Source organism: Thermobia domestica, chromosome 1 (assembly GCF_964235325.1).
Source record: "Thermobia domestica chromosome 1, izTheDome1.hap1.1, whole genome shotgun sequence".
In the NCBI taxonomy this organism is placed as follows: Eukaryota; Metazoa; Arthropoda; class Insecta; order Zygentoma; family Lepismatidae; genus Thermobia; species Thermobia domestica.
This window is the reverse complement of record NC_137454.1, coordinates 105436296-105461905: the sequence shown is the minus strand read 5'-3', so window position 1 is coordinate 105461905 and position 25610 is coordinate 105436296. Positions and strand designations below refer to the sequence as shown.

Below are 25610 nucleotides of genomic sequence, written 5' to 3'. Positions count from 1 at the left end.
TGTGACAACAACCTTTTGTTTTATGAACCCCCGTAGTGCATTGTTGCAAGATAACAGATCAAGAAATCGGAGTGGCCACGCCGAAAGTGCAAGCAAATGGACAGAACTACATTCAATCCATTTATCAGGAAATACGTTATTAAGATGTTCTCTAACTGTAATAGCATAGTGGGCTGGTGCTCCATCCTGCTGGAACCGTATACGACCGAACAGTGTCCGATCTTGCAGATATGGAAATCACGTAACATCATGAGATACGTAATGTGATTCATAGTACTGTCAAAGAAATATGGACCTACCAAGTGGGTTGCAGACACTGCAGCTCAGATCATTGGTGGTTTGTGTTCAAGTTCTTCATAAAAATGTGGGCTTTCTTTATTCAAGAATTAAATATCGCTTTTGCACTACGATATATCGCACACTCATCCGAGAAAAAACACGTTCCCCCTTAAAGGAAGAGCTATAAAGACATGAGAATTCACCTACAAGCCTGCTGCCTTTTTTGCATGCCACACTCAACTCGTTTACAAATGAAGTTTTAAGTGTAAATCCTTCTTCATATGTTTTTTAATGTCAAGTATGGAACACCCAATTGCTGTGACCGCTAACGAATTGAGTATTTGGTGAAGTTCGACAAGCGCTGCAGTTTCCATACACGTTTCCAGTCGTGTTGGAGGTCGTTCTGAGCGAGGCTTATCTTTTATGCAGCCAGTTGCAAAGAGAGTTTTCTCCCACCGTAAAATTGTAGGTTTTCTGTGAGAAGATTTCTCAAAACTTTCAGTGAAATCATACTGAATATCTCTAATTTATTTTTCTGTATGTAGTCGTTCGTGAGCCATTACGATCCGTTCCTCCATGGTGTAAGTGGACTTATCAGCCGTAATTTTGATGTATCTTAGTACCTGTAACAATAAGAAACAACAGTTCATTAACATCTTTGTAATATATAGGGGTTAACGGAACTTGTGATACGCTATATAGGTATCGATCACATCACTCGTAAACCTTATGTTTCCCTTTAAGTTTACCTTAGTTATTCAATAACACAAAGCAATTCACTTAATATTGAGTGTCTTAGGTACTCAATAATACAAAGCAATTTAAAGAAAACTACGAATTGAGTTTGTGAAAGCCCGGTTTGACTTTCATTAGTGCAAGTTTGAGTGAACTTTCAGCATAAGGACCAGTTATATGTAACAAAGTCGACGTTGAATATCTACCAATCGAAAAATCACCAAATTATGAATGCTTGATTTTGCAACATCTATCAAAATCGCTCTAACATATTCAAATCTAAACCTTGGCTCCTTGGCTTTACCCTGTAGAAACTCTTGCTCAGCAAATTTAATCTGAACTCGTGATAACTTGAGTTCATTCCGGAAGAATGGTATCATCTGGAATTCATACAAAATCATGCACTAGCTTTTATATTCAGTTGACTTCGCTAACTTTTGGAGTTGCGTGTAAAACAAGAGTTCAGTCTGTCTCGTCCCCGAAAGGATTCATAAAAGTGTATGTTTTATTGGAAAAGCTCTCTCTTGTCTCATATCTCGTCACGAAAATTCTATTGACTCATATCTCGCCCCGAAAATTCTATTGACTCATATCTCGTCACGAAAATTCTATTGACTCATATATCGTCACGAAAGTTCTATTGACTCATATCTCGCCACGAAAATTCTATTGACTCATATCTCGCCACGAAAATTCTATTGACTCATATCTCGCCACGAAAATTCTATTGACTCATAGCTCGCCACGAAAATTCTATTGACTCATATCTCGCCACGAAAATTCTATTGACTCATATCTCGCCACGAAAATTCTATTGACTCATATCTCGCCACGAAAATTCTATTGACTCATATCTCGCCACGAAAATTCTATTGACTCATATCTTGTCACGAAAATTCTATCTCGTCTCGTCTTGTGGACAACCCTAACCATTCTGAAGAGATTAGTTTATCTAACACTCACTCAAACTCGCACCCAGTGGTGTACACAAGGAGGGTTTCTGGGTTTTAAGCCCTCTCTTGAGCGAAGTATTATGCAAAAATAAACATTTAACATAGTAAGATATGTATACATTTATGCAAATACGAAAAACTATTCAGAACCAAGTCATTATTTAGGGAAACAAAGGCAAGAATGTATAAAACTCTAATAAGACCGTCCCTGGTTCGATCCCAGCTCGCGCCGTGTGGACTTTGTGGTGGACAAACACCGTGCTCGTGGGTTTTCTCGGGATTCTCCTGTTTCCTCCTACTTTCTTCATTCCACCATTTCACTCATTTCTCATTATCACCGTCTCCTTTAGCCTAACCGGCATAACTGTGGGGCGTAAGACTTAAAGATTTCTTTTCATTTTTCATTTCTAATAAGACCGGTGGTGACCTTTGGGTGCAAAGCATGGAAGTTAACAGATCTGCAGATCTTCAGATTTTAAGAAGAATTTTCGGGCCAATTAAGAATGATGGTGACACATATAGACAAAGATACAATCATAAAATAGACCAGCTAGTCAATAATGGAAACATAGTACACCTAGCAAAGTAACAGAATCAAGTGAATAGGACATGTCATACGAATGAACGATACGAGAATCTCAAATCAAATGATAAGACAAAATATTATCGGGAAAAAGAGAGCGTTAGGACGATCCAGGAGAAGGTGGATTGAAGATGTCGGGGAAGGCCTGCGTGTAATAGGTTATTCGAAGATGGAAAGACAGAGCTAGGGACAGAATCTAGTGGCGAGGCTTGTTAAAGGTGCCTTAGCCCATAATGAGCTGTAGCACAAAAGAAGAAGAAGATATGTATGAAAATACCTGAAATGATATGAGCTTGGGCGCTTATCCCTTAACGAATTTCTGTATAAACTACCGACTAAACCTAATTGAATGAACTTCATTTTTTTTTTTTTTCAAATTTAAATCCAGTAGAGGTCATATTTCAGAACTTTTTATTATACGAGCCAGGAATGCAAGACACGGGTTGAACAAAAACCTTGCTGTTCCCGGTACACTCCACGCACACACGTGGCTCTGGCAATGTACTTGAACTCAAGCTTATCTGATCGCAAGGCAAAGAGATCAATATACTATTATAATGCTATAGATTCACACCTCTTGTCTCCTTCTTTTTCTGAGTATATTCGCCTTTGCACTTAGACCGTGATGCAAAGTTCAAGATATGCGTTGCATTAAATGACTCATTATCAAGCCCACATGTTTAATTGTAATTAACACACTACAAAAAACCAACATGCCAGCAGAAATACAGGACGAGAAGAAAAGGAACACATTTTTTAAAGACACCCAAGTAGCAAATGAAAGTTACCATAAATGGTCAGACAGCCCTATCTCTAGTTGATGCGGACATCATTTCCGTTGTAGCCAGATGTCAAAAGGAAATTTCTTCCATTTTTTTTTCATTTATCCACTTTTTTCTTCTAAAAGAAAAAATAAAAAGTTTCATCAACCTATGCATGAGTAGGTGGTATTCGTTTGGGTCATGTGAATGAACGAACTGTTGTGTGTCAGCTCCTGAATCTGATTTCATCCCAAACGTGGAGTTCTTATCTATTGGTTTAATCTTAATATTTTTCAACACAATTTTTCTTATAACTATACAACGGCGGCAAAATTACTGATGGATTAGATAGCAACTCTAGGCTAACTTGTTGAGTTGACGCCTTAGAGAATGCTGTTTCACTAGCTTGTCTGGTTGCTTGCTTGCGGTTCTTTTTTTTCGCCTCTTGTTCTCTCCTATGTTCTTATCTTCTCCCCTTCTTTCATTCGTTTTTCATTTTGTTTTTTTCGTATATACTGCTACTGTTCAACAACTTTTTTTTTTCTAATGGCAAGTCCCAAGTTATAGATCTAATTAGTCAAGAGAAATGCATTAAACTGTGCCCTGTTAAGAAAGTCAAACAATCGGATTATACAGTGTGATTAAGTATATTGACCCTTACTAAACAACACCCACATGTGTGTGTGTTTGTGTGCTGTTCCATTCATTTTTTTTTTTTTAGTTATTATTATTTCAGTTTTGAAAGCTGATTGAATAGGAATTAGTATAGCAGCAAAGTTAAATTTGTTTGAATGACTATTGATCGACACGTTGAATTATTATTACTCAAATTATCAATTATTTCCATTGTTCAAACAATAATTCGTGCATGGCGTGGAAGACCCGGCCTCGTTTTCTGGTTGGAGTTCATGTGGTTCAGATCCCATTGTTAAGCTGTAATTCCACGTCTTATATAGTCTCGGTACTGAAAGGGACGCTAAACTCAAAATAAACCAACAATTCGTACAGTCAAGCTAACATTGATTAATGAATATTTGAATATTTCTACCGAGTATACAGGTAACATGGATTCGAATTTGTGTAATTTGAACAACGGCCATGCAATGATTATTAATTCCAACTGATGCTTCTTTTTCCTCAGTATTAACAACTAATAGCGGATGCCACTGGATCCTGAGAGATTTCCTTGCCAAAAATTCATTCACATGGTTTTATTCCAAATGGTCCAACACTGTTTGCTTGATTACTTCTTTTTTCTCTCTCTTTACGACGATTTTTAAAAATGGAAGTTCAAAGTTACAATTATTTGCTTTCTAATTCTTCCCACTTTCAAACGGCGACTATGTTTATGTCCTTTTCATTCCTTATTTTATATATTAATGTATTATGTATCGTGTACTAATGTTATAAGCAGGAGGACTGGAGAAAATACTTTCTCTGGTATACGAAATCTTTGGGTATACGTACTGTATAGAGGAAAATATTTTATTATACCCGTTGATTCAACTATTAAAGTCACTTATCACTAGGTCTCCGATACCCTTGAATATAGAATTCTTGTACAAATATTTTCGTTTAACTCTAAGCTGCAGATAAGATAAAGTTTTGCGAAATTAGATCTCTAAGAAAAAAGTCATTATAACATTGAACTTTTTTTTGTTGCTTAGTCGAGGGAACTTGCAAGTTTATGCATATGTTCTTCGTAGACTCTAAGCTATAAGTAAGATGGAATTTTACGAAATTTGCCTTCTAAGAGGACAAGACGGAGAAAGTGTTTTCTTGTTTCTCATTTGATTCCATTCGTCCTAGAAAATTGAAATCTTTTCAGATTTTCTCAGTACGAGCTAAACTTAGTGAAAAGTGGGTTTTGAGGAATTTCAACCTGTTGCGAATACATCGGGAATTTTTTTTCTGTACTATTATTCTGTACTAGATACTTTCTTATGTATAGATAGTAAATACGGTGTTCTATTTACCTACTCAAATTTTACTAATTTAACCCTAAAGGGTGGAAATAGGGGAGTTCTATTTTTTAAAAATTGGTTCATGTTTTTTTCAACTATAAAACATAAAGACATTGTATTTATTTCTTTGTTTTTATGTTGCTTCAAGGAACCGAAAAATGTCGTTTATTTGGAAGGACTAAAGGGAAAAAAACACCTATTGCTACTTGTTAGTTAAGAAAGAAAAAAGTTTTCAGACTTAACTCCAACAGCTTGTCAAGCACTTGTGACATAAATAGAGCTACAAAAGAGCTAGATGGCGCAAGTGTTTCCTAGAAATGAGTTATGTCTAGTGTCGTCCTTGGATTTGGTAGATATTGTGTTAATTCTCATTATTTTTCTCTTTTTTCATTTTGTACTGAAATCCGATCTATATCCGATAAACTGTAATGGTGTAATGTAGTATATTACGTACTTAATATGACAAAATATTGTATACAGGGTAGTGTTTTAAAAAGAAAAAAATAAATTATTTCTTTTCAGACGCACAGTGATCACATGCCTTTTCGGTGCGACTTCTGCAGTAGGCTATTTAAGCACAAGCGAAGTCGAGATCGCCACATCAAGCTGCACACAGGCGATAAGAAGTACAGATGCCCTCACTGCGAGTCTGCCTTTTCAAGAAGGTAGGTTTTGGTTCTATCATTCTGCTTTTTGTCTTCAATTAGGTTTGCAGCAGTCTTAACTTTAAATTCATGTTGCCGATTACAACGGTTTTTATGTTACATTATTTGCAAGTAAATATTCTGGCATTGCTGCCGGTCACTTGCGCAAATTGAGAAGCCTCATGTGTTACAGTCCTTAGGTACCCTCTTACACCTTATCAATTTTTATTAATCTTTTTTCCTCTTCCTTATCTTCCTCCATTACATTTTCTACCTCTTGTAAGTTTGCAGACGAGACAAAAGTTGAAACTATTTCGTCTCGGAAAGTGTATCTATTTCTATTGAGAGAGCTATATCTCGTCTCATATTTTGTCACAAAAATTCTGTCTCATCTCGTCTTGTGGATACCCTAACCACCAAAGGCGGCTCGTGAGGGAAGTCACACAGCTAAAAATTAGTTATTTTTTCACTTCAAACTAAAAACAAAATAAGACTTTCTTAATGTATCAATCGTTGTGTCGCTTAATTTGAAGCGAGAAAATCTTAAGTTTTAGTAGTGGACTTCCCTCTCGAGCCGACTCTGCTAACCACTTCCCTAATCAGAAAATTATTTTCAAACTATCTTCGGGCCAGTTTCTTTAATTCTTTTAATTCCCTTCACTATTATTCTCTCTTCCCTTCTCTCTAATGCGAGAGGTCCCTGATTCGATGCCAGGCCATGTGAGTTTGTGGTGGAGAACACCATGTCCATGTGTTTTCTTCCACATTATCATTCCACCAATTCTTTCATAATCATTCACATTCATTAATCGTCCGTCTGCTTTAGTCCACGGAGAATAATCGTGGGACGCAAAACTATTGATTTAATTTAATGTCATTTTCTTCCCAACACTCTCGTTGACTATTCTTTCCCTCTTTCTATTTTTACTGTCGTTTTTCCATACTCAAGTTCCAGTTTCATGTGCTAGAGTAGCTTCGGTAGTAAGAATGGACATAAAAGTTCAATCAATCAATCATTTGGAAGTTTTCTAGACGCTTTTCGGATCTTTATCGTAATGTCTACGTTTTTGTTCCGTACAAAACAATACTCCACACTAAACATTTCTCCACAACTAGCTCTTTATTTAAGTGAAATACACTTGCCTCGTTTCTGAAGGTTTCTCTATGAACAGCATAGATGCGGCCTCAGCTTAGGTATTTAAAATCACGTTTTTTTTTTTTTTTTTTTAACTTAAACAGTCAAATATGGCCAGGACCAGAGAACATTTGACACAAACAAGGTCAATACTCAAATTGTTAATAGTCTTCAATATTACTTTCCCTTTGCTCAACGTTTGAACAGCGCCTTAACCAATCATGCTTTTTAAAGAGCCTCCAATATTGTTCTTACTTTGCTCAACGTTCGAACAGTAACTTAACCACTCTTGCCTTCTAATAGTTTCCTATATTGCTTTTCCTTTGCTGAACGTTCGAATAATGCCTTAACCAATAATGCTTTTATATAGCAACCAATATTGCTCTTCGTTTGCTAAACGTTCGAACAGGACTTAACAAATTAACTAACCTTGTCTTTGCTCTTTCTTTGCTGAACGTTCGAATAATGCGTTTACCAATCAAGCTTTTAAATAACCTCCAACATTGCTCTTCGTTTGCTCAGCGTTCGAACAGTGCCTTAACCATACTTTCAAATAACGATATTGATCTTTTGGTCCAATTTTTATTTAGCACGTTTACATCGTTTTTCCGTTTCATTTACCTAAATTTCGAAGGCTTCTTGATAATACCAGTTCAGAAACTTACAAAATACACTATACAATCTTCTATTTCTAAATTATTCTTTCTTTTAATTTTTTTCTTTCTTGTCTTCGTTTCATATATTTGCGAGCAATATGATATAAGTATAAAGCTCGTCATCTTTAATAGTCTTAGAAAGTCTGTTAATTTATTTTTTCTTTCATTTACAAGAAAATTGCTTACCTCTTTACCAACTTCTAAGAGACATCCATATTCGCAATATTACTATAAACACAGGTGTCACAAAACATATCCAGTTAGCGCTTTCGGAAGTTCCCACCTGCGGTGACATACGTTTCTGCTATTACCATTTGCTCAGCTTTCTTCATCCTTCTTCATGCTTGTCATCCGGCCCTAGTATCTTTTTTTCTTGAAATCTTTTTTTTCTGTACCTAATTTTTTATACATTTTACGAAGAAAAGGAGCGGTTGTAAGAAGCACCAGCGTGACTAATGTGCGAACAAAGGACGCAATTTGTTTCTTGTCCTGGAGGACTTAATCGAAGGTGTGACGCTCCCATGATTCAACTCCCGCCACAAATACTTGAGGTACTGCTTTTTCTTTTTTTTCTTTCTTAAACAAGTACACACACATTTTTGTGGCCTAAATGAGAAATTCTGCAGTGTGGCTGAAACAGGGTGAAGTTACTTTTATATATGTATATTGGCGAGCTTAAAGAGTAAAGGTAACGATTGTATGTTGACAGGCCCTCGTTAGGCATATAGCTTCGTCACGCTTTGTTCCCACTTTTATAAGATCATGTCGTATATAACATCCACGAAGAACAATAAGTATAATAATAATAATTTGCTTTACTTGGGTAATATGATTATCATTCAAAGATACGTAAAAAAAAAAAAAAAAAAAAGGCATAAAGAGAGTAGGCTGCTGCCTACGGAGACAAATTTACAACGATGGTGTTTTTTTTTTTTTTTTTACATCAAATCTGCTTCTTTAAGATGGTTACTTACTTCGTTTTCGACATTTACTATGAAAAATTGTATATATATGTAGAGAGAGAGAGAGAGGTTTAAAAAATAGTCATTTCGCCCTCTTTCTGTGGCTAAATGACTACTTTACATGTACGTGTATATTTGTCAATGGTCATAACATCCCTTAATGGTCATTTTTCCCCTAAAAATGATCATTATGCCCCTTAAGAAAAGTTGTTAATGGTCATTTGATGACAATTGTGGGGTCATGTTGTCCCATTCAGTCGTACCAACCATTTTTGACGAGTTACTTAATATTTCTAGAACGAAAAGCTTGTGTATATGCCAAATTTCGTCTTTCTATGGCCAGCTGACCAAAACACACACAATTAACTCTAATAAAAACAGTAAAGAGGATCACATAAAAAAACGTCTTTATGAATGAATCTATACTGATTGTTAAAGTGGTCAGTAATAACACAGGCCTACAGAAAAAAAAATTTTTCTTGGTGCCTAAAATTTTAGAGCTGATTTTAACTATGTGTGGGGCGCTGAATCCAATAATGTAAGCAGTTTTTTTCTATCAGCTCTACTTTGGTAGATACAGGCTACTGTACCAGTAGTGTTATTTACGTTACAATGTATGTGGAAGAAATATTACAATCCAAAATAAATATGTAAATTATAAATGATGTAACCACTATTTCTGCATGCTTCTTGCAATAGTATACAAAATAAGCAAAAGAAATACAAATATTCTCGTAATAACAAGTTTGAATATGATCTTATAAACTCTGCAACTCAAACAAATCCTACTGTGCTCTATAGAGATTTCTATTTGGAAGAACGGCGCTCTTTTCTCATTAGTGCTGCTATCTGTCGGTACTAAACGGAAACTAGTCATATAGTAGTTCCAGGAACGTCCACTAGATTGCATTGGTATTCTACTTGGCTAGTGGATCGTAGTTGTTGTCTTGCAGGTGGAGTGACATGTTGGAACATGTGAGTTTTGTTCTGAAATCATAACTTGTATCGCGTATACTAAGGCTTTATATTTAACATCCGTGTTAGTGGCCTGAACATAAAATGAGTTCAAGTCGAAGAAGTTGTGTTAACCATCCTGATGTGTTTTGCTACATATGTGGTGAGTACACATTTAAAGACAATAGAAAACATATCAGTGACTTTGTAAAAAAAGCATATCATGCATATTTTGGTGTACGCCTAGGGGACCAAGATAAAACGTGGGCTCCACATATTGTGTGTAAAATGTGTACTGAACACTTGCGACAGTGGACAACTGGAAAAAGAAAAAGTCTTAAGTTTGGTGTTCCAATGGTTTGGAGAGAACCCACAAACCATGTTGATGACTGTTATTTCTGCCTGGTAAATGTTACGGGTATGAATAGAAATAACCGGAACAAGTGGACATATCCTGATCTGCCTTCAGCAAGACGTCCAGTTGTTCATTCCGATGAAATACCAATCCCAACGTTTCACCACTTGCCAGAGCTTTGTGAGACTGAAAACGAACGTAGTGAACATTCTTGTGACATGGATGATGGAAGTGACAGTGATTATGAGGGAATGTCAACAATTCCTCAACAGTTTAATCAAGATGAGCTAAATGATCTAGTTAGGGACCTTAATCTTTCGAAAGAATCGTCTGAATTACTTGCTTCCAGATTGAAGGAGAAAAACGTACTAGAACAAGGAACTAAAATCACATTCTACCGAACAAGGGAAAAGGAGTTTTTACCATTTTTCACTGAAGACACAAATCTCGTATTCTGTCACGATGTTAGAGGTCTCCTAGAACACATGGGTCTTCCAGAATACAATCCAGATGATTGGCGCCTGTTTATTGATAGCTCCAAGCGAAGTTTAAAATGCGTCCTTCTACACAATGGCAATAAATATGGCTCAATTCCAATCGCTCATTCAACACGACTGAAAGAAGAATATGAAGCAATTGCTTTGGTTATGGAAAAAATTAAATATCAGGACCATCAGTGGGTGATTTGTGTGGATTTAAAGATGGTGAACTTTCTTCTTGGACAGCAAAGTGGCTACACAAAATATCCTTGTTTTCTATGTCTGTGGGATAGCAGAGACAAAGCAAACCATTGGTCAAAAAAAGAGTAACCGCAGAGAGACGACATGGTTGTTGGTAAGAAAAATATTATTAACATGCCTATTGTTGAGTGTGACAAAATCATTTTGCCACCTCTACATCTCAAGCTCGGTTTGATGAAGCAGTTTGTAAAGGCGCTAAATAAGGACGGGCCGTGCTTTGCTTACATGGGAAACAAGCTACCTCAGATCAGCACAGAAAAATTAAAAGCTGGAATATTTGATGGTCCCCAAATAAGACAACTCATGAAAGATCCGGCTTTCGTGGAGTCCATGAATGAGACTGAACGTAGAGCTTGGACCTCATTTGTAGAAGTTATCAAGAATTTCCTTGGCAATAATAAAGCTGATAACTATGTTGAGCTAGTGAACCAGATGCTTAATGCATTCCAAACACTTGGATGTAATATGAGTATCAAAATTCATTACCTGCACAGCCATTTGGACCGTTTCCCAGACAACGTAGGCAGTCTGAGTGAAGAACAAGGTGAAAGATTTCACCAAGATATTAAAACAATGGAGGACCGCTACCAAGGAAGATGGGATGCCCATATGATGGCAGATTACTGCTGGAACCTAAAAAGAGACTGTGCAAAGAAACATTCAAGGATGTCACGAAAACGAAGCTTCCGAAGTGTTGAATAGATCGTTTTGAACAAATTATTTGATTTTTTATTCATAAAAACTATTATAAAATGTAGTTACAGAGTTATTATGTACTTGATGTTTGTGTTTATATGGTTTTCATTATTTTCAAAGTGTTCCAAATAACAGATTTAAATGTCATAGTTTTCTTTTCACTTACAGTAAAACAGCACCTATGCAATTTTCAACGTTGTAGCAGGTCAGTCTTGCAATTCCTATATCTCAAAAACTAAAGCTGTTAGGGGAAAACTAACGCCATATTTGGATTCAGCGTCCCAATTCTACTTCAAATCAGCTAAGAAACACCCGGCACCAAAACCACTGTAAGCCAGTGTAATCATTGTGAAGAATTGAATAAACAGCAACAATACTCTAGGTTTTATATACAATCCCATATTCTAACTAAGTGAAGTTTTAACCTCACCTATATTTTTTAGGTTTAACCTTCTTTCTGATTGTAATTCAACTATGCTAAATAAAATGCAATAAAATTAATGCAGACACAAATTACTGAGTTAATGAAAAAAATACTTATAATGCAGATTTCTGACAAGAAAATTGTCAATTTGATAAAACTATATCTGTCGAATAATCTTAAAACAAATCGGAGTATATACATTAAATCTCATTATTCATAAGGCGTTGTTCAAAACGCAAAGATGAAACGGAGGCAAAGTATTGCACGTTCCTCAAATAAATTCGCATAAATCACATTAGCATTTCATGTTCATTATTCAAAGAAAAAAAAAAACGAAACACTATTTCCTCTGGTTACTATTTGTCTCAAAAGACACACTTTATTAAAAAGAAGTTAAAGCGTTTCGAAGAATTATCACGAAAGTTCTTGTCTTTTTAGGAATATCCGTAATTTTATCCACCATCCGCAAAGAAAATAAAACTTTATCCACAAAAGCTATATTGATACACATATTCGCATCTGCGCAGATCTATAATCCAGACAATATAACTTTCCAATTGTGAAGAAAGAAAGAAAAGAAGATTCAAATTGGTTAAATGCTTTTGGAGATTGTCTCGAACAAGAAAACGTTATGTCCTTATAATACTACATGGCATGAAAGCATATGCGAGATCTGAGAATGAGATTTTGTAATTGCTCATGACCATTCTCTTCAAACGTGCTTCAAAAGACGGTTTAAATTCAGGCTTTTCAGGATCTCAAAAATTTTAGATCAAAACTTCTTTAGTCCATTTTCCATATTTCTGAATTCTGGTAGTGTAAAAGTTTGTAAAAAAAAAAAAAAAAAAAAAAAACCGAACTTAATAATTTTTCCCTTCTCTTTGTTTCAGTGACCATCTTAAAATTCATATGAAGACTCATGACAACCAGAAGCCATTCCAATGTACAGTATGTAATCGTGGCTACAACACAGCGGCGGCTCTCACCTCGCACATGCAGAACCATAAAAAAGAAGGAGGAACACCCAGTCCTGGCCCTTTCCGCTGCCTCCAGTGTACAGCCACCTTTAGAAAGGCCGAAGAACTACAGGTATGCAAACTGAAATGAAGTTCATTCTTTAGTTTGACATTACACTGTTTGAACCATAGACTAAAGAAGATAAATTAAAGCGGCATACAATGGAGGAATTGGTGAAATGAAAGTAATAAGAAACGTTTTTTTTTTTTTTTTTTTTTTTTTAAAGAAAAACACACACATATTGATGCCTACCACTGGATAGGTATGGTGTGGGACTGAATCCGGGATTCTTCCGGAAGTACCAATAACAGTAGGTCTAGCAATGTATTGTAGTGCTTTTACAACTCAATATTTTATTTTTAAGTGTTGTGACATTTGTAATTCATATAATGACTTACTAAAGAAGACAGAAAGAAGAAAAATAATTATGAAAGGTTTGAGTTTCCTTAATTTGTTCCAACTGTTTTCATTTTGCAAAGATTAAAGTGTTGATACGTGTTTTAGATTAATGCTAGTAAAATGGTTTGATTAATTTATTCGAGGATTCATTATGAATTTTTCGAATTTCAGCAGCATTATTTGAGATCACAAAATACTGATAGAATAAACATAAGAATGAGTAGTTTTGTTAAAAACACTTTGAATAGTCTCGCCAATTTTACTATACATATATATAGGGTAACTAAGTTGAATATCGCCATGTTGACAATATCGCATAACTTTAGTTTGAGAAGCTACAATGCTGTTGTAGAGCTGTTTATACAGAAAGCGAGGTTCAGTTCCAATTAGGTATCTGTATACATTTCAATACATGAGTAAATTCTACCACTTGCGTCTCAGTGCGTATTGCAAATTTTGGTGATAACTTTCAGCTTAAGGAGAGAGGTGTTCATTTTGAGTAATGAAAATCTAATAAATATTTAACTTTTTTGAATCTTTTAAGCACTGATTCAAAAGTACTTGCAGTTGCAAGTTAGAGGCCAGTGAGAGTGTGTTGCAACTCTTTTCTCTTTCAAGTTGTAAATTACTAACTAACTCTATTGCTTATGGAACCCGGAGGTTCAATGCCGCGTTCACAAAAGCTCTCCACTGACTTCTCTCCTTAGCCAACTGGATCCAGTTTCTACTTTGTATTCCTATCTCTGCGAGATCCATCTTAATATTGTTCTCCCATCTGCGCCTAGGTCTTCCTAATGGTCGTTTTCCGATTGGTCTTCCAGTCAAGACTTTGAAAGCGTTTCTACTTTCTTCCATCCTAGCTACATGACCTGCCCACCTAAGCCTCCTAGATTTGATGACCCTAACAATGTTTGGTAAACCGTATAAATTATATAGTTCCTCGTTATTAAGTTTCCGCCATTCCCCATTCCCGTTCCTCTTGGGTCTGAATATTCGTCTCAGGATTTTGTTCTCAAATACTTTCAGTCTATGTTCTTCCCTCAGAGTAAGCGACCATGTTTCGCAACCATACAGTACAACAGGCATGATTATTATTTTATATATTTTAAGCTTCAAATTCCTCGACAGAATTCGCGACGACAAGAGATTTTGAACTGAATAATAACATGAATTCTCTGTTTTAGTCGACATTTAATATCTTCGTGAATAAGATTTTCGTCTGTTAATGTTGATTCTAGATATTTGAAAATATCCACTTTATCAAAAGTATTATTTAATATTTTATCTCATCTATAATTTGCTGTATTACGGTCCCGACGCACTTCCAGGTATTTAGTTTTCTCTGCATTTACTTCTAAATCCATGTCCCTGCAATCGTTTAATAAGATCTCTGCATTTCTTTCTATTGTTCTCCTGTCATCCCCTTTTAATGTACATCATCAGCATATGCCATAACCTGGTGAATACCGTTCAACTCTAGGCCCTGATTGCTATCTTTAATTTTCCTTATAGCGTATTATAGGACAAAGTTGAATAATAATGGCACAACGCATCTCCTTGTTTCAGGCCATTTTCGACATGAAAGCTCGTGGACAAAAATTTTCCTACCCGGACTTTGTTTTGGGATTCATTTAAACATATTTTAATTAATCTAATTAGCTTTCTCGGTATTCCAAGTTCTGTAAGAACGCTGTATGTTTCTCTCCTAACCGAGTCGTACGCCATTCTAAAATGAATAAATAGTTGATGTACCGGGGTGTTGTATTCCCACTTTTTTTCGAGTATTTGGTGAATGGTAAATATCTGGTCGATAGTTGATCGATTTCGTCTTAATCCGCACTGATAATCTCCAATAATTTCATCTGCGTATGGGTTCAATCTTGCTAATAGAATATTTGAAAAGATTTTATAGGATGTTGACAGAAGAGAAATGCCTCGATAATTATTATAGTCAGTTTTGTCACCTTTCTTGTGAATTGCAACAACGATTGATTCTTTCCACTCTTGTGGCACTTCTTCCCTGTTCCAGATAAGGAGAATGAGTTTGTGTATCTTGTTCCACAATTTTTCTCCTCCAGCTAAAATTAACTCAGCCGGAATTTCGTCTACACCCGGAGATTTGTGCTTCTTTAATTTCTTTATAGTGGTGTTGGAAATTACTCAATTTGCAAAGTGTTAATTTTCATCAATTTGCTATTGAAATGTTGCTATTATTAGTTAGGGTAATATCAGAGGTTGCAGTTCACATTCGCCAGGGTTGTACAGTCTCAGTTGGAAAGGAACTTGATCAAGAAGCAGTGTCATATCTTCAGAAAACTGTTATTGCATCATCATGTCACTAGCACTTGTGATTCGTTTATTAACCTACAGGTCAAGCTTACTGAAGAAAAAATAAAACATAATTGAATATAAACATCAGTAAAGTACCCGAATAGCTGGCATACTTACTTTCTGGGAACATGATTCTTGGTTCAATTGTCACATTTGGTTCGAATCCATCGTTAGAAAAAAACAACATAACATTTATCGCCATTACTGCGAGGGGACATAAACGCTTTACTTTAATCAATAAAAATAAAAGTTATTCAAATTCAGGATGTACTGAAGCACCTATTGATTTTATGAAATATACGTCAGATTTCATGTATGCTATTGTTTAAACAAAATATCATTGCTTTATAGCAAAATGGTATATTTACGGTGTAAGTTTTCTTTAACATAATTGTTTTATTTTTCTATTATAGGCCCACATTTCCAGTCATCAAGAATGTAGTTCGCCTCCGAACCGTGGCCTGAATTTAAGCAGCTTTGCGAGTCTTGGAGAAGCCATGAAATCTCCGCGTCCTCTTCCGTTCCCAACGCCAAAACTGGCTTGCATCTATTGCACCAAAGATAGCTTCACAACGATGGAAGCACTGCAGTTGCACGTGCAAGCCATGCATGGTAAGTTGGCATTCAGTGCTCTCATATCTATACGATATCATCATCATCATCATAGGTATTTTGCCGTTATTGGCAGGTCACTTGCTGAAACTGAGAAGCTTCCATGCTCAACGATCTTCAGCTAACCTATTCGTCTTCACGTACGACTTTTCTGTTTTCATATCGTCTATTAATTGTAGTCTCCTTCTCTTGTTCCCTCTCTTTCCTGCCACCATACCCTCTAAAACGTCCCTCATGATACAGTTCCTTCTCATCCAATGTTCCAACCAGTTTCTCTTTCTCTTCTTAATAATATCTTAAATTGTTCTTTTGTCCCCTACCCTTTCTAACACCCTCTCATTCGTTTTTGGTCGCTCCATTCTTCTCCACGCCCACATTTTGAAAGCTTCCAGTTGTTTCTCATCATTTTTTGTGTAATGTCCATGTTTTTAACCCATACAGTAAAATACTCCACGAAGCATTTTATGAGTCCTTTTCTCAACTCTTTATTTAAGGTCCCACAAAATAGTACTTTCTTCCTCCTAAAGGCTTCTTTCGCCATTCCTACCCTTGCTTTTATTTCACGTTCACATTTCATTTCATTACTAATAATACTACTCAGGTATGTATAGTGGGTAGTATACGGTAAGAGTTATGTATTATGTACTTTTCTCTTCTGCTAGAATGACAACTGTTGAATCGGACTCACACATTACTTCCATTACATTTCTTTTTCTAACCATCCTTCATTACTGCATCAAACTGTGGATAATTTTAAATTCCAAGGTTCGTGCTGAATACTAAATTAGTGTATTTTGTGTAGCATTATTACCTGCATGTTATAAAGAACAGTTACTCATTATCATTGAGATGATTCCCTATATTTGATTCTCTAAACACCGTACATCTTCAACTGTTTTCTTCCCGCAATTCAAAGGGCAAATGAAATAGTTTATTTAGAGAATTCTGAGAAATACAGTCTCCCCCAATCAGCAATATTACGTTGATTTTCACCGTATTATAAGTATGTATTAAATCGCCTATTGACAATCGTAAGTTTTAATATGTTTTGTCAGAAATTTAGTCGTAAAAAATATAGTAGGAAGAATTTTGCTAAAGAAGTAGGAGGCGTCAATTTGTGTTATACTGTGAACGTAATTCTCACTTATTATTTATATTGGATATCTGTTTTTTTTTTTCATACAATGGTTGGTCTTTATACAGGTGTATGAAAGGAAAGATATACATACCAATATCAGGGTCTAATCAAAGAGAGAAACGTTCTTTATGATCATTTGTATATTTTGTACCATCAAACAAAAATCCACGAATCACCTAACCTAAGAGCGAGAGAAAAAATACTGTACAAGTAAAATGATATAAAATGAGTAAAAAAAATAATTTTGTTTTATTTAAGTAATTCTTTTATTTTAGAGTATTTTGTGAATGCCTCAGTATTTTTTCCACCGCGTTCAAACTTATTATGTAACAGGAAGATACACGATTAATTAGAACTGTAACGAATTTTAATTTCCATTAAAAATGAAATCGGCATTCTGGAACAAGGAGCTTAATGAGGAGATTAACTGATGTGGAATGAGGGAGCTCTAAAATGTTCAAAAGCAAGTGAGGAAAACTAATAATTCCTTTCAAAAAAGTGAGGAAAACTTATCACACCAAAAAGGAAATAAGAAGACGCTACTCCTTTAACTACATCTCTAATCTGAGAATTGTTTCCTGACATAGCTTGATGGAAATTAAAAGTAAAACCAGTTGAGAATGCTCCAAGAGCATTGCCAAAACGAACTTAAAAAGAATAGAGAGGTGGAATGAGAAGGATAACTGTGATTGTTCCTATACATGTAAAAGTAAATCCTTTTATCTGCACCTTGTTCTGTTTCTCGCAAAAATTAGCAAAATATCATCTCTCTCTATGACTTATACTACAGTTCCTGAGATATGGCTCCTTAAATCTCCCGAAATTCGAATTTTTTTGGCCCATATCTGGGGAACGGTAGCCAGTTGGCTTGTAGCAAGTTGATCAGTGGCCACCGGTTACTATTTGGTACCAAAATTTTCACCATCTTCTTGGGTATTGATCAACACCAATAGGGGTGTACCATCTCTCTATAACTTATGGTTCCCGAGATATGGCTCCTTAAATATCTGGAAATCGGCCATTTTTGGCCAATATCACGAGAACGGTACGTCATAGAGAGATGGCATTGGTATTAGTCAATAGCTAAGAGTATGGTAAACATTTTGGTACCGATATTAATTGACGACCAGTGGTCACCGGTTACTATTTGGTACTAAAATATTTACCATCCTCTTAAGCATTGATTAGTACCAATATCATCTCTCTATGACTTGCGGTTCCCGAGATATGGCTCTTAAATCTCCGGAAATTGGCCATTTTTGGCCAATATCTCAGGAATGGTAAGATTGACGCGAAAAATTTAATAACTTTCTCAGATAATTTTTGATGCTCTATCGAATGCAGGGTTCAAAATTGAAAAATTCGCAAATAACAGACACACACACACAGAGAGACATAGAGAATTCAGTAACGAACATTTTCAGTTCGTTGAATATGTAAAAGCATAATCTTAATTCTTACATTATCTGGTATTATATGAAAACTGAGCATTAACTCCCATGAATAAGCACATGTTACCTCGGAAAATACGAAAATCTTTAGGAAATGTATGGTACAATAAAAAGCCTAAACGAAAAAGTGAATGTAAAAATGTACACAAGTTAAATTCCAATAAACAAATATAGTGCCGAGAATTAAAAATTTAAAATTGTAAGTTGGGTACGTGACTAGAATGGGAATACGTATAAGATACATATAATTGTTAGTTGGAAAACGTTTGAAAAAAAAAATAGACCTCAGTAAGCCGATAAGATAATTCTGAAAAATTTAAAGTGGGATCGAAATGTACTAAATAATTGGGCCTTTGGATTGATACGTCACAAGATAAGATCAAAAGGCATTGATTCTTCAGATTACTCTCAAAAGCCATAATTAAGAGGAGAGGATTTAAGCGAATAGAGTGAGGTATATGGATTAAAATGCCTGTTTTCTTTTCTTTGTTGAATGGCATATGGAAAATTAGATTGTTGATAGACTTTAAGTAAATAAGATATCAATTTAATTAAAATAAATAGTTTGTGATAGGTAATTTAGAAGATATTTGCTTGAAAAAAATCCTGAGACCTATATTGCTCTTCGGGTACTCTAAACCAATTGTACAGCTGAGTACTACAGGGGCCAACTATCATACAATTCCAAAAATCTTGTTTGTAGAACAAAACTATTTTTGAATGCTCCTCTCACATTAGTAATACCAATCTCTATGTTCTCATGGATTGTGTATGCTAAAAGGTACATCCTCACACAAGAGATTAACGTTTGACATTAGCTTTAATACAGTGTATTACGTAGATGGAAACATATGCATTATTTCCATTTGAATTTTTTCTTTTTCTTTTTTTTCTTTCTTGCAAATGAATGCTTCTATTTGAGATCTGTTTTTTCTTTTTGTGTTATTCATAACTTGTTTTAGGTATTATAGTCTGATGTTTTACAAATAAATGATTATACTCTACAGGGTGTTTCAAAACAACACCGACAACGTTTGAGAGGTGATTCCTGACACCAAGATAAGACAAAAAGTATAGAACAACCTGGGTGCACAAATGCTTCCTTTCGGAGTTATAAGCAGTCGAAAACATGGAAAAAAAATGAATTTTAAAGGTCCATAGCTCCAAAAGTATGGGACTTACTGTAGTCGGATCAAGACTTCGCTTAGGAACTAGTATGCGTCCTATCCAAATATCCATGTTTCAGAATACTGCGGTACTTCCGCAACACTTTTTATAGAGGTAGTTGGTGAGTACTTCAAACTATATCCCCGTAGCCAAACTCCCTCTACAAAAATTGTTGTGTGAGTATTTTAGGATCCTGAAACATGGATTTTTAGATAGGGCACATATTAGTTCCTAAGTGAAGTCTTGACCCAACTACGGTAGGTAACATAGTATTGGAAGTATGAACCTTTAAAGTTCATTTTTTGATGTTTTTGGCACCCTGTAACTCCGAAAGGAAGCATTTGTGCACCCTAGTTGGTCTATACTTTTTGTTTTATCTTGGTGTCAGGAATCATCTCCCAAAAGTTGTCGGTGTTGTTTTGAAATACCCTGTATATTTATCATAATCTCACAATAGTAGATTGTATAAAACAAAGCGTATGAAATACAAACACTTAAATGTCTCAACTGTTGAATTGGCGGAAGACTGATGTTCAGTTAGGTGATACTGCAGTATCAGATTCACCGTGGCAAATGACATCGAATAATCATAATCTTGATCTCCTATTCATAAAATATGAACTCCAATCAAATATGTTCTATTTTTACAATCAATGAAAAAAGGTAATCACAAACCTTTATATATATATATATATATGCAGTACTTCTTTTCTAGAAGAAAAGGCGCCAATACATCAGTGTCCCTATTAGACAAACAGTATTGTTCTCTCGGTATATTTATTGCAAATATAATCGAATTAAATATCAATTTGATATATTTTTTGGTACACCGAATTATAGTTTTGAAAATATTTTATAGGAAAAGGATTAACTACAGACATGTAATACAATGTAACTAGAAAGCAGGTGCAAATCCAAACTGACAATGGGTGCTGTAGCTCCTCTTTGAAGTCTAAATTTACACTGAAAAAAAAAAGCACTTATAGCACTTAATTATTTTTACAATGATTAATTCTTATTTACAGCTTCTACGACAAATGCAATTATATATTAGAAAAAATATCTCAAGTAAAATTATCGCTTGGTAAATCAAGAAGTGAGTCGCTTATTGGTGTACACAGTAGTTGTATAAATACTGAAAGTTCGTTTGTTAATTCACTTCGTATAATAACCTCCACTCATAGTTTTATGTCATACTACTATCACTTCTGATGCACCCAAGATTTTAAAGTCTAAAAAATTACGATTCTAATTATATCTATTTAAAAATGCATTAAATGACATTCTAAATCATTTGTTCTATAATTATATCTGAAATATAAATTTGCAGTGTTTGATGTATCATATAATCTTAGTCATTTCAACTCTGCAGTTGTGAAAATTTAAGGTATTTTAATCTAAATAATTTGCTTGTATTTGAGATGATTCACACCTCCAGCAACAAGTATATAAATCAATTTTTACCCGTTTCTTTACAGGTCCAATTTTGAATGGGGATCTCAGGGATTTGGCAGGACTTCACCTAACACCCAGTCCCAGGTTACCGTCCCCCTCACCAAGTATGAGCGCCAGCTCCAGTCTTCCGTATTCATGTGAGTTCTGCACAATGAAGTTCGACAACGTGCAAGGTCTACAGAAGCATACATTGTCAGTTCATAGCTTCACAAGTATCATCAGCAAAGCGAAAGAAAATGTTTTCTGTGCTCAATGTTCAGTGGCCTTTCCAAGTGCCACCATGTTTGCTGAACATTTTGTTCTTGTCCACGGCACTGACTCAAAACTGATTGGGTTGCCAGAACCTCCTCAAGTTAAGCCCACTGACTTAAGCAAAAAATCAAGACATGAAAGTCAATCTGGTTCTCCTGGGAAAAGGATGAAAAGTGATTTAGGAACGGTTACATCTATGTCAGTATCTGTATCTTCAACAATTAGTTCACTGTCGTCAACAGCAGTGTCTTCAGAGTCCTCCACTGTTGTTACGTCTACGGTGTCAACAAATCCCACGTTGCATCCTCCTACATCGATGTCACTGGGTAGTGGGCAGTACGAGCATCCCGGAACTTTATTGTGCAACCAGTGCAATGCCGCGTTTCCTGATTTCGAATCCTTTCGGACGCATCTTAAAACTCATCTTGATGAAGTTGTACAAAAATATGTTTGTTCTGAATGTGATGGGGAGTTTTCAAGTGAGGAACAGTTGGACAACCACACACTGACCCATTATTTATCAACAACAACTGAATACGGGTGTCAGTGTTGTTTAAAACTTTTCAGCAAACCCGACGAACTTCAAAAACATTTAATGGATATTCACGCTCACCATCTTTATAGGTGTTCTCTTTGCAAAGAAATGTTTGATTCTAAAGTATCGATACAGGTACATTTTGCTGTGAAACACAGCAATGAATGTAAACTGTTCAAATGTACGACGTGCACGTCCATATTTCGTTCCGAAATGGAATTTCAACTCCATGTCAAAGTAGCTCATCTAAGGAAGGCTCAACCATTCCGGTGCCTCTTCTGCAATCTCAGCTTTGGTACAGAGATGGAGCTGCAATATCACTTGACTACACACCAAAAGCAATTTAGATGTACCCTCTGTGATGAAGCATTCCACGTTGAATTTCTTCTGGACAAGCATGTTCAAACTCATCATAGCTCTCAAGTAAATGGTGAGGTCAATCTACCGGAAAATTTAAGTTTAGGGGCAAGTGCAGCATCATCAGCTTCTGCAAATAACCATCAAAAATCATCCAAGAAAATCAATTCTAGTGCTGCAAGCGGCTCAGCAGTTCCCTCCGTTTCCGCATCTTCAACAGGAAGAAAAGAACAACCATCGTGTGATATTTGTGATAGAGATTTTGCAACAGAAAGTGAGCTTAATTCTCATCGTAAGCAAGTGCATAATATCAAAGGTCCAAATCAGAAATCCCCACCAGCGGTTAGCCTTCATTGTGCTTACTGCAGCGAGAATTGTAAGTCTAGAACAGAGCTTGAAAATCATATGAAGACACATCAAGTGAGCACCGGTAAACACAAATGCAATATTTGTGACGAAGTGTGTCCAACAGCAGCTATACTAGCAGAACACAAGTTAACCCACTGCAAAGTAATAACAGGAAGTATGTGTACTTCATGTAAAGTAAACCTGAAAAATGAGGACCAGTTCTACACTCATTTACAACAGCATAACACACAAGGACTACCTATGCCATGTGTAGTATGTCGACAGACACTTATATCGGAAATCGAGGTACAAATGCATGCTAAATTTCACTTAAAAAATTCAGAACCTTTATTTCCTTGCTGCATATGTCTTAAACAGTACGAAACGCAAAATCTAATAGTAAACGGTGTTACTAGTGGAATGCAGACTTACATTTGCAAGGAGTGTTTCCACAGAAGTCCAGCAGGCGGCGGAAGTAGCTGCACAAACAACACTAAAAGCAGTAATGTTCATAATAATTCTGAGGAAAACCGTTGTCCAGAATGCCAAGTAAAATTTGAAACTGTTGCTGCCCTCGAAAAACATTTATCAACCCACAAAAAGACATACCAATGTATTAAATGTCAAATGAGCTTCGAAACAGAACAAGACATACAGATGCACGTAGCAACTCATCTCCTAAACGAAGGAAATAGCCACGAGTGTCACCTTTGTCACAATTTCTTTGATACTCCACTGAAACTACAATGTCATCTAATAGAACACACTTTCGAAGGTTGTGGAAGTTTTACTTGTTATATGTGTAGTGCAGTATTTACTGCTGCATCAGGTCTTCAACAGCATATGTTAGAACATGGATTAAATTCAAGACCGTATGACTGTCCCCATTGTCACTTGAAGTTCTTTTTCCGCGCAGAACTTGAAAACCATTCATATAACCATCCAGAAGCCTCTCTTGACGGTGAATTTCAATGTCCAGATTGCCGAAAAATCTTCAGCAGCATCACACATTTAGCAAATCATCGTAAGTTGCACGAAAGACATCCTGGAGGGAAAACATTTAAGTGTACTTTATGTCCCGAAATATTTGAATCTTCTATAGACATGCAGCAACATTATTTCAAAACCCATTCAGCGCAAGATTTACATAATGCCAAAAAAGTCTTCAAATGTAACGAATGCAATAAAGAATTTCCGTGCCTGACCAATTTACAAGGACATCAGAAGATCCATTCACATGGGGCACCGTACACTTGTCCTGAATGTGGCAAAGAATTCGCTCTGAGCAGGAACCTTAATGTCCATTTGCGGTCCCATAGTGGTGAACGTCCGTATGAGTGTCCCGTCTGCCAGAAGAGATTTGCGAGAAAGGAGAGTCGAAAAGCTCACTTAAAATCTCACAACGGACTCAAACCATTTATGTGTCCTCATTGTGGGAAGGCATATAGCAGAAAATGTCATGTGAAGGAACACATGAGAACACATTCTCCAGAGAATCATCCTTGTGAATCGTGTTCGGAAGTCCTTCACTCCACACAAGCCCTCCGTGAACATTTAAAAACATCGCATCACAAAGACCTGTCATATCCTTGTCGAGAATGCTCAGCTACTTTCGACACAAAACGTGAACTGCGTCGTCATTTACAGAAATCTCATGAGGCTGAGGAAGACCTCCCACTGTCGCCCACCGAACTCTCTGATGCCTTTTCTCTTTGCTCAAGCGACGCCAAAGAAGATGATGATGATGACGAATTGGAGGATGATGAGGAAGCTCATGACGGTGATGATTCTCCATTTAGTTCTGCGACAGGTAGTGACGAGAGCTTTAATAAGTCTCCTAGTGCAGTGGCGGGGGATGCTGAAAAGTCTACAGAGGAAGTGCAAGAATAAAACTAAACTGCTAGGCAGATCCGAAAACCCAGTCATCGAAAACTACAGAAAGCAAGTACGCATCGTCCTCATTTTTATGTCGCGAAAGTTAACAAGCTTTATCGCGTTGCACTGTTGTCTGCAATTTTTTGTTTTGGGTATAGATATGTGTTTAAAGAAGCAAAATAGTCATGAATAAACTTATTGTCATAGGTAGAAAAAACGTTTTAAATATATGATTATAATTATTAATAATAATATTAATAGAATATGTTGTTGTAAGTTTATAAAATACAAAAAATATAAATAAATAAAATGCACTTCTTTCTTCCGGGATAGCATTTATCGTTAATACGCAATAAATATGGTGGTGTGTTGTTATTAAACGTGAAAAAAATCCTGATCGTTGTTGGTACCTGACTTAATTCAGTGATATTAAAAGAAAAAGAATAGTGCTTGTGACATTAATAACTGTGTACATATATAAATATATAACCAAAAAAGAACGGTGAAATCAAATAAAATATACATTGTTTGTTAAAATAGTTATTTAACTAGAATATAACGAGCCAATTTTTTTAGAAGACAATAAAGTAATTAAATGTTTACGTCAAGAGAAGAAGATTTTTTAAAAAAGAATGTGCGTTTTGCACCAACAAATAATTGTTTCCGTCAAATTCTCACAGATTAAACACAGAAAGATAATCTCAACGACTTCGTATATACAGAAACGTATTTCTTGAGCCAACGAGTGTGATACAAACTTCAAGTTGTAAACAAATAAATATATATAAATATATGTATAAACCACAATGTTAATATTGGTTAAGCTCAAGAT

The 25610-nt window shown here is 35.7% G+C and overlaps 1 protein-coding gene across 2 annotated transcripts in view; it reads left to right on the top strand.

Moving 5' to 3' along the window:
- L (zinc finger protein Lobe) overlaps positions 1–25393 on the top strand; it is an 813940-nt gene extending 788547 nt beyond the window's left edge. For both annotated transcript variants that reach the window (XM_081761539.1, XM_081761547.1), the window contains 4 exons: positions 5798–5940; positions 12732–12930; positions 16002–16200; positions 21435–25393. In XM_081761539.1, the coding sequence (XP_081617665.1) occupies positions 5798–5940; positions 12732–12930; positions 16002–16200; positions 21435–24793 (3900 nt within the window). In that variant the 3' untranslated portion in view covers positions 24794–25393. The remainder of the gene's footprint in view (positions 1–5797; positions 5941–12731; positions 12931–16001; positions 16201–21434) is intronic.
- The last annotated feature ends 217 nt before the right edge of the window (positions 25394–25610 follow it).